This window comes from Ranitomeya variabilis, chromosome 4, assembly GCF_051348905.1.
Source record: "Ranitomeya variabilis isolate aRanVar5 chromosome 4, aRanVar5.hap1, whole genome shotgun sequence".
Classification (NCBI taxonomy): domain Eukaryota; kingdom Metazoa; phylum Chordata; class Amphibia; order Anura; family Dendrobatidae; genus Ranitomeya; species Ranitomeya variabilis.
Window position 1 is genome coordinate 550,036,827 of NC_135235.1, and position 16,766 is coordinate 550,053,592.

Genomic DNA, 16,766 nt, shown 5'->3' on the forward strand with positions numbered 1-16,766 from the left:
ATACCCAGGGTTACCTCTCAGGAGCTCCGACCCACAAGCTGACTCCTTGTCAGTCCTGGCTTCGCCAACAAAATAGCCATCCCAGGCTCTGCAGGTACATGGTCTCACCAGGTGCTTCCAGGAAGTCTCCACTCACCGGAGCTTCCAACACAGACCTGACCTCTTTCAGGACCTACAACACAGACCATTCAGGTCCATACACTCTGACCATGTGACCAGACCTCAGTCACATTATATGGTTGTAACCACCCCCCACGGATGAGCGGTGCATGTGTGGTTAGTCAATTTCCGCCCAGCTCTTTGACTAACCCTATAAGCCCCCTTATAGTTCCACAAGTGTTTGTTGTGTTTACTTATAAGTCCCAGCATAACCATATCATTTTGGGCTTACAGCGCAGAGAACCTCTGCGACACATACCAGCCATTTACAATAATGCCAGTCCCTAATTCACCATAATCCAAGCGCACCCTGAAGCGCACACACAGCGCCCCCAGCTGTAACAGGGGTCATTGCGTCACAATACACACTGAGAAACCTGATCTAGACTATGGTGAAAGCATGTTCATTTTCTGCTCCATTGCTGCCTGCTTATGATTGGTCTGCATCACAGCGGGAGAAGAAGAACACACCTCTAGTGAAAACTCTCTCATAAAGCCCACTTGGACTTAACAAAAGTTAACTCATTTTATAATGAATACTTTGATTGCCAATATCTCCACAATGGGGAGGTGAAATTAAAAATCCCAATGTTTCAGGCTAAGTGCACACGTTGCAGAATTGCCACAGAAATTTCCGCGGCAATTCTGCAACTCCTGCCGTGGGTATATCGCATGCGGAATTGGCATGCATATTCCCGCAGAAAACTAGCGTTTTGCAAGCATAATTAGCTTGCAGAATGCTAGCGTTTTCCAAGCGATCTGTAGCATCGCTTGGAAAACTGATTGACAGGTTGGTCACACTTGTCAAACATAGTGTTTGACAAATGTGACCAACTTTTTACTATTGATGCAGCCTATGCCGCATCAATAGTAAAGGATAGAATGTTAAAAATAATAAAAAAAATTTTTAAAAAAATGGTTATACTCACCTTTCGCAGACAGCCGATCTCCTCAGCAGCTTCTGTTCCTATAGATGGGGTGTGTGCAGGACTTCGATGACGTCGCGGTCACGTGACGTCATCGCAGTCACGTGACCGCGACGTCATCGCAGGTCCTTCACACACACCATCTATAGGAACGGAAGCGGCCACGTACACCGCTGAGAGGCGGGAAGACTCCGGGGCCATCAGAGGGTGAGTATATCACGATTTTTTATTTTAATTCTTTTTTTTAACAATTATATGGTGCCCAGTCTCCTCTCCTCCACCCTGGGTACCAACCGCACATGATCTGCTTACTTCCCGCATGGTGGGCATAGCCACATGCGGGAAGTAAGCAGATCAATGCATTCCTAGGTGTGCGGAATCCCCGCGATTCCGCAAATTTAATGAACATGCTGCGTTTCTTTCTGGAATGCGATTCCGCTCAGGAAAACAACGCAGCATGTGCACAAAAAATGCGAATTGCATTCTATTAAATAGGATGCTTAATGTGAGCGTTTTTTTCGCGGTTTTATAGCGGTTTTATAGTGAAAAAAAACGCGAAAAATCTGCTATGTGTGCACACAGCCTTATTCCCCACTGTAGCCAGTATTCTCATGTATCCAGTTCAAAATAAAAAAAAAAATTGGTGAAAGTTCTGCTTTAAAGGAAATCTGTCAGCAGGATCAACCCTCCTAACACAGTAGAGCTGAAGTGAACTTTGTCTTTTTAAAAACACAATTGCAGATGTACTCGCAGTGCTTCAGCTTCCATTTAACATACAGAATAGTAATAGAACCATTGAATAAACAGTATTGGCACATACAGTGACTACTTACAAGTATTAAAGGGAATCTATCAGCAGGTTTTTGCCATTTAATCTGAAAGCATCATAATTTAATAGCAGAGAGCCTGATTATAGCGATGTGTCACTTATTGAACTGTGTTTTGCAGTTTTAATAGTGTTTTATCAGAAGATTATGTCACAATTGAATGTACATAAAAAGATGTGGTGTGGACAGGGTTACACACAGTTGAACAACTGAGATCTGCTAAATCTGCAGCAGAGAAACTGACTCTAATAACTGCTGCACCCAATAAACTAAGTGATACATTGCTGGAGTCAGGGCATCTGTCCTTAACTTGTGATGCTGTCAGATTACATAGAAAAAAACTGCTGGAAGATTCCCTTCAAACAGTGCTAAACTCAAAAAAAATATACCAAACCTGCCTACAAAAAATGGCATTTGCAAGCACTCGAAGGGTTAAAAATACCAATCTTTATTACCAATTGTTTTGTGAAAATTTAAAACAATTCCATCAACAAAACAACAATTTCATGAGCAAATCAATGACATGATCAAGGCGTGATGTGATATATGTATGTGCAAGGGACAAAGTGCAAACTTGAATTAATTAGTACAAAAGTTCATAATTGTCATCATGAACTATAATCCCAGAGTACAAAGATCAGAAGAGCCAGGCAGCTTTTATAATAGGGTAAAGTCCCAGACTGAAAAAGGGTACATATACATTAAATGACAATGGATAAAGTCCCCTCAAAGAAGCGCCATAATAAATATACATACATACACACAGTATATATTATATGCACACACACATTGTCCCAATCATGAATAAGTCAAACTAACTTAGGATAATAACTATGCACACAGAAATATTCTCATACAAATACAGTCATGGTGTCAGCCCTGCCTTACGTTTTGGTGCTGCCTTCTTCTTAGGGTCGAGTAATCACAACAGGACCAACTATTTAAAGAGGATGTCCCATTAACAAAGTACATTTTAATCCATAGATCTTGGAATAAAAATAATTTCCACATTTGAAGGTGTTTAAAAACATGATCCGATCATATTACATCTCCTGGGCAGGGGAGGATGCAAAAGAGTATACAGATAGGACGGCACGGGACACTCATGGGAACAAGAGGGAATAAAAGAAGAACAAATATAGGCCTATACTGAACCGGTGACAAGTCCTCTTTAAAGTGAACCTGTCAGCTAATTTATGGTGCCCGAACCACAGAGAGCACCACAGTGTAAGTTTTACTCTGAATCGCTGCATCGAGACAAAACATACGGTACTTGAAAAAAAAATGGCCAGGAACAGGGTGTCCTGGATGACTAGTCCAAGAGGCTCCGCTCCCCGTAACTGACAGGTCAGTCCTCATAGACACAGGAAGTGACCGGTCAGTGTACGAGAGCAGGCAAGGCAGAGGCCACCCAGGGACCCGCCATGGACTAGTTATCCAACCATATAGTCCGCAGTATGTGTTCTCCTAAACCCCGCAGCACTTCAGAATAAAACATACCAGGCTGTAATCGCAGTTCAGACAGCAAGAATGATATCTGTCAGGTTCGCTTCATCGCAATGCTTCGCTGTAGAGCTTCTTTCAGTAATATATGAGGGAATTGCAAATGTAATTACTGGAATTGGCAAAAAAATAAAGCTAAAAGGGAGTAGCACAAAACAAACAAACAAAAAAAAGCTTACCTGATTAATTTCCTGCCCCTCCATCACTCCCTAGAGACACTGAATCAGCAAATAATATCTTAGGAGGTTAGCAATGGTTCTTCTGTTAGTTTCTGCAATTTACTCCATGTACTTAAAGGGAACCTGTCAGCAGGTTTTTGCTATATAATCTGATAGCAACATGACGTAGAGACAGAGAGCCTGATTCCAGCAATGTATCACTTACTGGCTTGCTTGGTGCAGTTTTGATAAAATCTCTGTTTTGTCTGAGATAGATGCAGCAGAGCTAAGACCTCTGGACTGTGTATATCCCACTCACATCCCTGATTGGCTGGCAGCTTCCTGTGTACACGGTACACTGTCACCAAACTGCCAATCAGTAGTGGGGGCGGGGAGACACAGATTAGCCGGACTGTCTTGCAGGAGACATGTAGTCCAGCAGTGATAATCTCCAGCTGATAAAACACCGATTGTACTGAAACTACAGCACACATCCTAGTAAGTGACTAGCATCACTAGACGTCAGACTATAGTCCAACATATAAAAGTCTTTGCAAAACACGACGATATTCAGGATACTGGGTGAAGATGAGCGGTGAAGAGCTGACAGAGAAACCTCTACCATAAAGTACCTGGACCCCCAGCGCTGTACACGGATATAGAACGGTGGCCATTTCTGTATACCATGCGTGGTTCACATATTAGACATGTGTACTAGGGATTTGCGGTTTGTGCAATTAACAATGTGTCTATGTGCCCAGGATACCTAACCTTGCTGTCATTTCTGGGCTCTCCTTAACAAGCCAAGTGCTGTTCATTGGCCATAATATTTTACAATCTATATAAAGACATTTTAGCCGTACAGATCAGGACGTCCCCAGAAGACCAATTCATCCTTTCACAAAAGGGTACAAAGGACTGCAGCCTTTCAGCAATTTCTGCAGTTGTAAAGGTCTCCCCTTTTGCGGTGCTACACCAGCCTGCACATGCTCTAGGACCTCTCTATTCTTCTCCCCCTTCTCCATGTTATAATAGAGGGCCTTATCTGCAAGGGCTGACATATTGTTCATATAATAAGCCGCAGGAGCTCCTGGGAGAAGGGGAATATTCGGCCCGGCTCCTTCAGACTTTGATTTTTATCGAGACTGGAACAGAATAGGAGACACGCTCCCTTTCATCTCCCTACAGGCTCTGTGACATTTGTCACCCTCATCTTGAATAAAGTGATTTGTCTAGGTCTGGTTTAAGGAGTTTAATATTTCTCATGCACCAGAATAGAAGAGGTTGGTATAGCACAGGGGAACGTGGGGCAAGTAGGACAACCAGGTGACTGACACGTCCTTCAAGTTATGGGCTAAAATCTCTTCATAACATGCAATGAAACTTCTTCCCTGTCTAGGTCCTGCTAAAGAAAAATATTCACTGCATTCCCCATCCATGGGCATGGAGGACACTGAATATTAATTTATTTTTAATAGCATCCTGGAATACATGGCCCCATCCTTATCCTGGTATGATTGGCCTCATCCCCATCCTTGTATGCATGGCCCCATCAAAAAAAAAAATATATATATACCGTATTTTTCGGACTACAAGACGCACTTTTCCCCCCCTCAAAAAAAGGGGGGAAAATGGGGGGGTGCGTCTAATAGTCGCAATGCAGGCTTACCGTGGCTTGAGAGGTGCGGCGGCAGAGGTGTGGCAGCAGAGGTGCAGGGATGAGGAGGCGCAGTAAGCGGGGTCCCTTTCCCCGGTGAGGTGATGCAGCAGCCCGGTAATGCAGCAGGGCCGGGTGAATCCTGTTGTTACCTGTGGTGGCGGCCATCTTCCTGAGGCCACGCGTGCGCAGATGGAGCGCTCTGCTGCCCGGGGCTTCAGGTAAATGGCCGCGGGATGCCGCACGTGCGCAGATGGGGATCGCGGCGGCCATTTTCCTGAAGCCGAGATGCGAACTCTGCTTCAGGAAAATGGCCGCCGCGATCCCCATCTGCGCACGCGCGGCATCCCGCGGCCATTTTCCTGAAGCCCCGGGCAGCAGAGCGCTCCATCTGCGCACGCGCGGCCCCAGGAAGATGGCCGCCACCACCGGTAACAACATGATTCACCCGGCTCTGCTGCATTACCGGGCTGCTGCATCACCTCACCAGGAAAAAGGACCCCTCTCACTGCGCCTCCTCATCCCAGTACCTGTGCCGGTAACCACTGCTGCAACCCTCCCATGGACACCAGGCCGTGGTGTCGCCCACCTAAGCAGGAAGGGACCCTGCTCAGGTGCACGCCGTACCGCATCACCCCACCTCTGCCGACACCATGCCTCTTGTGACCCTGCTCTGCCACCGCCAGCCCTCAGGTAAGATACTGTAAATTCGGACAATAAGACGGACCCCCATCTTATAAAAAATACTTTTTTCTGCAATTTTCACCCCAAATTTGGGGTGCGCCTTATGGTCCGGTGCGTCTTATAGTCCGAAAAATACGGTATATATATTACCCTTCCTGTGCTCCCTCCCAGCGTTTTGTTCTGGTGCCAGCAGTTGCTTTATGCTTACAAGCCGCGGACAACTGCCGGAATACTCACTGCTCTGCACGCTGGGCGTATGTGCGTGGAGGACAGTGAGTATTCATTGCTCTTTAGTAGCGAGAACAGTGTAAGCTGCTAGCTTCCTGTAGCTGCCGGGCTTTCATGTGTTCTCGCTACTTAAGGGAAATTAATATTCACCTTGCTCCACTCACATGGGTGTGGAATAACGGATGAATAATCATTTCTCTTAAGTAGCGGGCACACATGACCGCCGGCAGCTGCAGGAAGCCGGCGGCTGACAATGTGCTCGCTACTAAAGAGCAATGAATACTCACTGCCCTTCACGCACATAGTCCCAGCGTGAAGAGCAGTGAGTATTTCGGCAGTTGTCCTTCGGCTTGTAAGCAGCGCGTGACGTCACTGCCATGAGCTGCTTACAAGCATAAAGCAGGTTCTGGCATCAGAACAAGAAGCTGCAAGGGAGCGCAGAAAGGTAAGTAATTTTTTTTTTTGTTTTTCTGATGGGGCCATGTTTACCAGGATGGGGATGGGAGCCAGTCATATCAAGATAAGGATGGGGCCATGTTTACCAGGATGGGGATGGGAGCCAGTCATACCAAGATAAGGATGGGGCCATGTATATTAGTACGGGGATGGGGCCAATCATACCAGGACTGAGATGGGGACCTGCATACCAGGATAGGGATGAGAGGGACCATTCCTACCAGGATTGGGATGAGGGGGACCATTCCTACCAGGATAGGGATGAGAGGTGCTATGCATTCCAGGATAAGGATGAGGAGGGCCATGCATACCAGTATAGGGATGAGGGTGCCATGTATACCAGGATGGGGATGAGGGGACCATATATACCAGGATGGAGATGAGGGGGCTATGCATACCAGTATAGGGATGAGGGTGCCATGTACAGTTGTGGCCAAAAGTATTGACACCCCTGCAATTCTGTCAGATAATACTCAGTTTCTTCCTGAAAATGATTGCAAACACAAATTCTTTGGTATTATTATCTTCATTTAATTTGTCTTAAATGAAAAAACACAAAAAGAATTGTCCTAAAGCCAAATTGGATATAATTCCACACCAAACATAAAAAAGGGGGTGGACAAAAGTATTGGCACTGTTCGAAAAATCATGTGATGCTTCTCTAATTTGTGTAATTAACAGCACCTGTGACTTACCTGTGGCACCTGACAGGTGTTGGCAATAACTAAATCACACTTGCAGCCAGTTGACATGGATTAAAGTTGACACAACCTGTGTCCTTGTGTGTACCACATTGAGCATGGAGAAAAGAAAGACCAAAGAACGGTCTGAGGACTTGAGAAACCAAATTGTGAGGAAGCATGAGCAATCTCAAGGCTACAAGTCCATCTCCAAAGACCTGAATGTTCCTGTGTCTACCGTACGCAGTGTCATCAAGAGGTTTAAAGCCCATGGCACTGTGGCTAACCTCCCTAGATGTGGACGGAAAAGAAAAATTGACAAGAGATTTCAACGCAAGATTGTGCGGATGTTGGATAAAGAACTTCGACTAACATCCAAACAAGTTCAAGCTGCCCTGCAGTCCGAGGGTACAACAGTGTCAACCCGTACTATCCGTCGGTGTCTGAATGAAAAGGGACTGTATGGTAGGAGACCCAGGAAGGCCCCACTTCTTACCCCGAGACATAAAAAAGCCAGGCTGGAGTTTGCCAAAACTTACCTGAAAAAGCCTAAAACGTTTTGGAAGAATGTTCTCTGGTCAGACGAGACAAAAGTAGAGCTTTTTGGGCAAAGGCATCAACATAGAGTTTACAGGAGAAAAAAAGAGGCATTCAAAGAAAAGAACACGGTCCCTACAGTCAAACATGGCGGAGGTTCCCTGATGTTTTGGCTGTGACTGCTTGACCGTGTGCATGGCATTGTGAAGTCTGAAGACTACCAACAAATTTTGCAGCATAATGTAGGGCCCAGTGTGAGAAAGCTGGGTCTCCCTCAGAGGTCATGGGTCTTCCAGCAGGACAATGACCCAAAACACACTTCAAAAAGCACTAGAAAATGGTTTGAGAGAAAGCACTGGAGACTTCTAAGGTGGCCAACAATGAGTCCAGACCTGAATCCCATAGAACACCTGTTGGAAGATCTAAAAATGGCAGTTTGGAGAAGGCACCCTTCAAATATCAGGGACCTGGAGCAGTTTGCCAAAGAAGAATGGTCTAAAATTCCAGCAGAGCATTGTAAGAAACTCATTGATGGTTACCGGAAGCGGTTGGTCGCAGTTATTTTGGTTACAGGTTGCGCAACCAAGTATTAGGCTGAGGGTGCCAATACTTTTGTCTGGCCCATTCTTGGAGTTGTGTGAAATGATCAATGTTTTGCTTTATTCTCTTTTGTGTTTTTTCATTTAAGACAAATGAAGATAATAATACCAAAGAATTTGTGATTGCAATCATTTTCAGGAAGAAACTGAGTATTATCTGACAGAATTGCAGGGGTGTCAATACTTTTGGCCACAACTGTATACCACGATGGGGATGAGGGGACCATATATAACAGGGTAGGGATGAGGAGGCCATGCACACCAGCATAGGGATGAGGGGCCATGTATACCACGATGGGGATGAGGGGACCATATATACCAGGGTAAGGGATATTAAGTACAGAATGGACCACATTTTTTTTGCTTCAATTTAGTTTTTCTAATTTCCTGCTCTAACCTAGGTGTTTGTTAGAGTCCGATGCGTCTTCTAGTCCAAAAAAATACGGTAATTATTTCTTTGAGGTAAAACAAAAAAAAAAAAAAAAAAAAAAAAAACAGGCAGGGAAATGATTTACATCACAAAATGAATTAGGCTACGTTCACATTTGCGTTGTGCGCCGCAGCGTCGGCGCCGCAGCGCACAACGCAAACAAAAACGCAGCAAAACGCATGCACAACGCTGCGTTTTGCGCCGCATGCGTCCTTTTTTTAATTGATTTTGGACGCAGCAAAAATGCAACTTGCTGCGTCCTCTGCGCCCGGACGCGGGCGCCGCAGCGACGCATGCGGCGCAAAACGCAAGTGCGACGCATGTCCATGCGCCCCCATGTTAAATATAGGGGCGCATGACGCATGCGGCGCCGCTGCGGCGCCCGCCGCTAATGTGAACGTAGCCTTAGCTGTGATCCCCTGCTGTAATATCTGTACACTTCCGCTTCACCCCTGCCCAGGAGATGTGGTATGATCAGACCATGATCCTGTATGGTCAGACACACACATTACACAATATAAGATTTTCTCAGCATGAGAACGTTTTATTTAAACACATCCAATTGTGGAAGTTATTATTCCAAGATCTATTGATTAAAATAAACTTTGTTCGTGGGAAAACTTCTTTAAATGTTGATTTGTCCAAAGGTAGAGGAAATGGGATGGCACTCCCCAGATAAAAAGGTAGCTTTAATATCTTCAGAAAGCGCCATACAGACCGGAAAGGACCTGGCAGCAACAGCTGTTTCGCAGTACTTTGTGCTTCTTCAAGCAGTGCAAATTACTGTAAAATGAGCATTGCTATCTGAAGCTCCCTCGTCTGTATGGCACTTTCTGAAGATAATGAAGCTACCGTTTTTATCTAGCAAGTGCCGTCCCTTTTACAATTGGACGATGTACTTAATTTTGAATGTGGTAATTTGAAAAAAAATCATGAAGGCCTTATTTTTATGCTCCAAAACTGAGGTTAGTAAGCGAGTGAACCATCGGATAAAGAAGTCACATTATAGTGCCGTACCGGTATCTCCTATTTTGCACTGCAGATTTGTCAGAGATTGCAATACACATTATTCACAGCACGCGGATAAAATTGGTTGAAATCTGTAATACACTGCAGAACTGCCACAGAGAAAATCTGGTTGGAAAATTTGCAGAGTATCTGTTTGGTGTGAACATACTCTAACAGCAAGAGTCTACACTGGGTGAAGAGATGATACAGTGGCCCCTTTGTCATGAAGCATCTGGACCCCCACTGATAATACAGGGCTAAACAGTGATATATAATGGTTGCCATTTGTATATACTAGTTATGGTTCACATTTCACTCACCCACAAAAAAGAAGCACAGCGTCTGTCTCAGCATAGCTCTGCGTATTGGAGGGTGAGTGATGGAATTCAGTAGAGCCCTCTTCTCGGGACTTGAAAAGATAATGGATCCCAGCTTCTCACGATCAAGTTCCCCATTCTTTAGCAGTACTTCCTCTCCAAAATGGAACACAATTTGACTATGGGCCGAGGTTCCCGGCTGTACCACTGAAAGACAATCACAATAGTCAGCAAGTGTCCTGATATCACGGCAATCCTTAATGTGAACCTGTCAGCGGATACATGCTTCCCAAACCATGAGGAGCATGTATCTGGCACTGGCTGTAGTATATGAACTATACTCGCTCATATCCAGAAACCTGTCTCTCCAACACAGCGTGCGGGGAGAAGCCGCTGGGGATTCACCCATCCAACTAATCTACAGAGTGCCTCAGTCTGTGGAAGCTATTGGAGTATGGTTTTTTTGGAGATCATACAGCCAGTGCCTGGTACATGCTGCCCCTGGATTTAAGCTACTAGAGAGTAAAGAAGGAGCACTGATCCGATATATAAAAAATTTAACAAATTTTATTCAATAAAGCACACATCATCACAAATACATAGAATATGGATAACTTACATACAAGACATATTACATAGACCAATGATTGCACTAAAAGACATCACTGGCACCATGTCAAAACAAGGATAGAAATATATAGCCACTCCCTAAGAAACATGGGTGACATAGATTTATAAAGATCTAATATCAATAGATGTCCACCCGTTGTTCCAACAAATAATTATGCAACTTCTATCCACCAATATAATGGTAAATTAGGCATAGTGGGCTAAGTGCATAGCTACAGCCATATAATGCTAGTTTTCCAGTCCATAAGTAGCTAGCCAATCACAAACATGAATATACACATTGTATGCCCCTGCGCTGATCTCAAACTATACCTGTCGACATGGTATCAGAGACGTCCGTGCACCAAACACCTCACTTTAAGAGCCTATAGATATGAGGTGGTATGTGTCATCAAGGTAACCCATATGGCTAGTATGGGACCTACAAAGGGAGGCCAAACCAGGTTGACCCTGAATGCAATAAAAAAAAACAAAAAAAAAAAGACCTGGGTGTCTGCTTTGAGTGACCTGAAATGATCATTTTCACTTTGCGGTCACCGTAATTGAAATTAAAGGTGATGTCTGGGACTGAACTATAGATCCTAATGAGATTAGAATAGGCCTGACACCCGTAAATTAACAGGACTAGATAGTAAACAATGTATGGAACGGTGGCACTCCGCTTCTTATACTGCTTACATCTGGCCACTGTCAAAACAGATCTCAGCTGATTGGTGGGGGTACCGAATCTCCTATGGATAGGTCATCATTAATCTAGTTTCAGACCCCCTCCCCCCCTTAATCTGCAAGCTTATGTAATGATATCGGAGGAAAAAAAAAAAAAAACAATTCCAGACTTTATGTACCCATCAATGAACATTACTTACGAAATCTGGGTTTCAAGGGATAAAATATTGCAGAGTTTTGAAAGGAGTCCTTTTATAGCTCCGTGTCCTGGATCAGTGGCGTATACGGAAACCCAAACCCATAACACTTTGATCTGCCGATCTAAGCCCCTAACCTAAGTGACTCCTATGAAACCCTAATGACATTAATGTCCTCTTCTAGGTCTGTAATATCTTCAGATTTGGACAGGAGAGACCAGAATCCGCACACAGCATTGCATGTCCAATTAGTTTATGTCCCGACATATTATATAATGATACATACCTTGTCTGGCAATGACATCTGCGTCAATAACTGCACATCCCAGTTCCCTGAGGATTGACACAACAGTGCTTTTACCTGACGCAATCCCACCAGACAAGCCCACCAGGAACATGGCTGCAATGAGAAAACAGCCACAAAAGGGACACATCAGAAGCAGCTGAAGCTGGTCATACACATTAGATTACAGTCGGATGAGCCTGCAAAGTCACAAGCAGGAAGGTGACACAACAGAACAACCTAATAAGTGACGTGTAGTTGTCAGACCGCTACTTCCTCTCTGAAGATCAGTTAAGGTACCTTCACACGAAACGACATCGCTAGCGATCCGTGACGTTGCAGCGTCCTCGCTAGCGATATCGTTTCGTTTGACACGCAGCAGCGATCAGGATCCTGCTGTGATGTCGCTGGTCGCTGAATAAAGTCCAGAACTTTATTTGGTCGTCCGATCGCTGTGTATCGTTGTGTTTGAAAGCAAAAGCAACGATGCCAGCGATGTTTTACACTGGTAACCAGGGTAAAAGTAAAAAAAACAAACAGTACATGCTCACCTGCGCGTCTCCCAGCCTCTGCTTCCTGACACTGACTGAGCGCCGGCCCTAAAGTGAAAGTGAAAGCACAGCGGTGACGTCACCGCTGTGCTGTTAGGGCCGGAGCTCAGTCAGTGTCAGGAAGCAAACGCTGGGGGACGCGCAGGTGAGCATGTACTGTTTGTTTTTTTTACTTTTACGCTGGTAACCAGGGTAAACATCGGGTTACTAAGCGCGGCCCTGCGCTTAGCAACCCGATGTTTACCCTGGTTACCCGGGGGCCTCGGCATCGTTGGTCGCTGGAGAGCGGTCTGTGTGACAGCTCTCCAGCGATCAAACAGCGACGCTGCAGCTATCGGCATCGTTGTCGCTATCGCTGCAGCGTCGCTTCGTGTGAAGGTACCTTTACAGCTACTGATGAGCAAATGTGCTCTGATAAGGTGTTATCTGAGCATGCTCGGGTGCTAACCCAGTGTCCGGTGTGCTTGAATAATGTAACAAGAACAAGTTACACGGCACTCTATAAATTTGTGAGTGGAGGTGCTCAAGTAGGGTTTCCAGCCCCTTAAATCAAATGTATCAAAAAGCTTGGCACTGAAAAATGCTTGTAGAAAATAAAGTCATTTATTTTACATCTGGACAGACAGATCAGCGGTAGCTCTTTTCTTGCTAAATGTTTTCGGTCCTTTGTGGACCTTCCTCAGAGCAAGTTTATCTAATGTAATACAGAGATTATACGGAATAGAAAAAAAGAAAAAATAAAGATCAAAATATCTGTCAATGTCAAAGCACATTACATAACAATATATAAAACAAAGAAAGAAAAAAACAGATAACGGCACTATATGTCAAAATAATGAATAACAGTGACTGCAGCTGTTCAACCAGTTTCCGGGGAGACAAATAAAGCGAGACGTCCATTAGCTACAGAGTCATCAGTACCAACTTGAGATCCTAATAGAAAAGGATGTTGTGGAACAGAGAGACGGATATATGTGCTCCTTAGGCCTCTTTCACACTTCAGTTGTTTGGCGTCAGTCTAAAACCGCCAGTTTCCTCAAATAACGGATCCGTCATTTTTTTTTGGCGGATCCGTTATTTTCCCATAGACTTGCATTGGCGACGGATTGTGACGGATGGTCGTCCGTTCTATCCGTCATGCGATATTTGGCGGACGTTGTCTAGACATAGACAGACATTGAAACGTTTTTTGTCAACGCCGAAATGACGGTTCGCGGCGGATCCATCGCCCCAATCCGCTTTTTCAATTGCGCATGCTCCAAAAAGTAGATACTTTTCCCAGACAACCCCCAAGTAACGGATCCGTCAAAAAACCGGATCCGTTGGAACCGTTTTCTCAACAATTGTGACGGATCCGTCGATCCGTCACTATGTCGGAAGTGACTGACGCCAAACAACTGAAGTGTGAAAGAAGCCTAATGGGTCCTAAGTAGGTGTCGTAGAGAAGCTGAGGTATCGTGGTGCGTACTAGATACGTGCCTAAAATAGTAAAATGCCATAATCGTGCTCTGGTGTATCGTGCCAATATCCTATAGTCTGGAGAAGAAAACGTAGTGTCAAAAGCAGAGTAATAAAACACAGAGGCAATCTCATCAGTTCAGGAAAAGCAAGATATGGAAAGTTGCAAGGGAATACAGTGACAATGGAATTGCCAGGGCTGCCACTAGAAATTTCGGGGCCCCATACTGGCAAAATTTCCAGGGCCCCCTTGAGACTCCGCCCAGGCTCCACCCCAGACCCGCCTCCACGCTCCACCCCTCAAACTGTCCACAGTCCCACCGCTCTCTAAGAAAAACTCCACTTCTCACCTATCACACATTGACAGTTCCCATCACCAGATCACACATAGCCGGCAGCTTTTGTTTTGGCAAAAAGATTTTTTTTAAGCCACCAAAATGACAAGGTAGACACTTTTGGCCAGGCCCTACTCTACTGTAATCTATTAAATATTTGTTAAAATATGCAATACAATTAAGGTATATTTTTATTTATTTTTCAATTTTTAAAATGACCTATAACACCACAGCACCATGACCAGACACCATATCACCACAGTGACCTATAATACTATCTACAAGGCATAAATACCACCACAACATGACCAGATGACATATTACCACCACAGTGATCGAATAATATCAAATGCAAGGAACAAATACCACAACATCATGACCAGACCACATATTACCACCACATAGTGACTGAATACTACAGTACTGATCAATAATAAAAACAAAACCACAATACTATCACCATAAGTGCCATTTTACACAGGAGATCTGTACTTAGTATGCAGTGTCTGTGTACAGGTAATACAGTGATCACCAGTGACATTATACACAGGAGCTCTGTATATAGTGTATAGGTACTCCAGTGATCACCGGTTACATTATACACATGACCTCTGTATATAGTATACAGTGTATAGGTAACACAGTGACTCACCAGTGACGTCTCTAGGTGAAGTCCTTCATCTTTCATCCAGCACAGACCGCCATCACTTCATCCAGCCAGGACTCGTCTCTGCAGGAAAGAACACAGTTATCTCGAGTTCCACTTGCAGAACACATTACTTAATTTTCCCAACTTCTACATTACACCACATGAAGAAGGCGACATAGTGTCACTTTACACAGTAATAGGACCGCCCCTCCATTTAAAACAGTGTACTCAAAAAATAAAATAAATACATCACTGCAGTAATAATATCCCTTAATTAGCCCCTATGGTAATAATATTCGCCATCCTGGCCCCCCTGTGTCTCATTCCTGGCGTCAGCCATATGTTCTCCCATCCTGCCCCATCTGTCTCCATCGTATCCATCCTGCCCCATCTGTCTCCAATCCTGCCTCCAGTCATGCCCCGTTTCTCCGTTCTGCCCCAGTGTCCAGCTTTCTGCCCCAGTGTCCAGCTTTCTGTCCCAGTGTCCAGCTTTCTGCCCTGGGCCCCCCGGATCGCCGCTCTCAATAAAAAAAAAAAAAAAAAGTTCTGCTTACCTGCCGCGCTCCTGCTCTCTGCACGCAGCTGAAGCGTGCACTCGCCGGCGACACACTCTGCGGCTGACGTCAGCTGCCAGCCTCAGATTGGCTGGCGGCTGTTAACTATTGATGTGCGGGCCCGCACGTCAATAGCGTTAAACAGCTGCAAAGCCAGCCGCTGCTAAGGGCCCGGTTCAGCCTGCGGCTGCCGGTAGGGGCCCGGTGAGCAGATGAGACGGGGCCCGATGCGGGCCCCCCTCTGCCCACCGGGCCTCATACGCCAGTCATGGCTGTAATGCCCTAATGGCGGCCCTGGGAATTGCTGCCCATGATGTGTGTCCTGTGATGCTAAATAAGCTGATGCGAGAATATAATCACCTGGAGCGTAGGATCTGGACTTATAAGCAGATGTATGAGTATATTGGCAATATATGTGGAGGCAAATTTCAGAGGCTACAATGTTCAAAAAGAGATTCAACAAAGAGATTCAGCAAAAAATTCCTCAGGTTAAAAGGAAACAGATCACATGGTAAGTATAGGATAATGATGGACAAGCTTACCAGTAATGGAGACTGGTGACTGTGAGCAGAATAAGCTGCTTGGGCATGCTGTGTGCCCACACTGTGTGCTAAAAATGGTGAGACAATGGTGGGTCAGTGTAACGCACTCACATAACGGGGAGGTGTTAAGAGGGGGGAACGCTGCGTGCGTGTGCTTACCGTCCTGTGGCCTGGCGCGCTGGTGGCGTGCTGAGACGCTGAGGGAGGCGTGCTGCGAGTGTGGCCAGAACTTCCGGGTATTTAGCTTGGGAGGGGGCGTAATCGTATCACATGTTGCTGCACGTCAGGGCGGTCATGTGATCACAGTGGGTGTGTGCAGGCACAGGGTGGGGTGAGCCTGTATAAGGATGTAGGTGGTGCTGGCTCCATGTAGCAGAGGGGAATGAGTGTGTGCCCATGGGAACTAATACATATGAGGGAATGGTCACTCCTGGATTAAAAAGGGAGAAGGATGCAATGCTAGTAGTGACAAGGTGCCCAGGATGGGTGTTGTGTCATGTATGGAAATGGACGTAGGCTGTTGTGACATACAAAAGGCGGCTAGGAGAGAACTAATTGGAGAAACTAGGCAATAGATAACACTGGTCAACAGCATTTTTGGTGCCAAAGATATTTCATCGAATTTAGGGTATTTTTGGGGTGCTGATTCTGAATATGTCATCAGTTTTGCCAGATTGGCTCAAGTTTTTGAGATTTTTGGTATCTTATTTATAGCACTTGTTGGTAAATGCG

The 16,766-nt window shown here is 45.2% G+C and overlaps 1 protein-coding gene across 5 annotated transcripts in view; it reads right to left on the reverse strand.

Moving 5' to 3' along the window:
* Positions 1-16,280, reverse strand: part of DCAKD (dephospho-CoA kinase domain containing) — a 33,586-nt gene extending 17,306 nt beyond the window's left edge. Inside the window, exons 1-6 of one of the 5 annotated variants that reach the window (XM_077252635.1) lie at positions 16,194-16,276; positions 16,035-16,102; positions 15,853-15,927; positions 14,942-15,019; positions 11,949-12,062; positions 10,173-10,376 (exon numbers count right to left, since the gene is read on the reverse strand). In XM_077252635.1, coding sequence (XP_077108750.1) covers positions 10,173-10,376; positions 11,949-12,060 — 316 coding nt within the window. In that variant the 5' untranslated portion in view covers positions 12,061-12,062; positions 14,942-15,019; positions 15,853-15,927; positions 16,035-16,102; positions 16,194-16,276. Of the gene's footprint in view, positions 1-10,172; positions 10,377-11,948; positions 12,063-14,941; positions 15,020-15,852; positions 15,928-16,034; positions 16,103-16,193 lie in introns of all 5 variants that reach the window. The other 4 variants (XM_077252634.1, XM_077252637.1, XM_077252636.1 and 1 more) reach the window with 4 other exon arrangements.
* Positions 16,281-16,766: the final 486 nt, after the last annotated feature.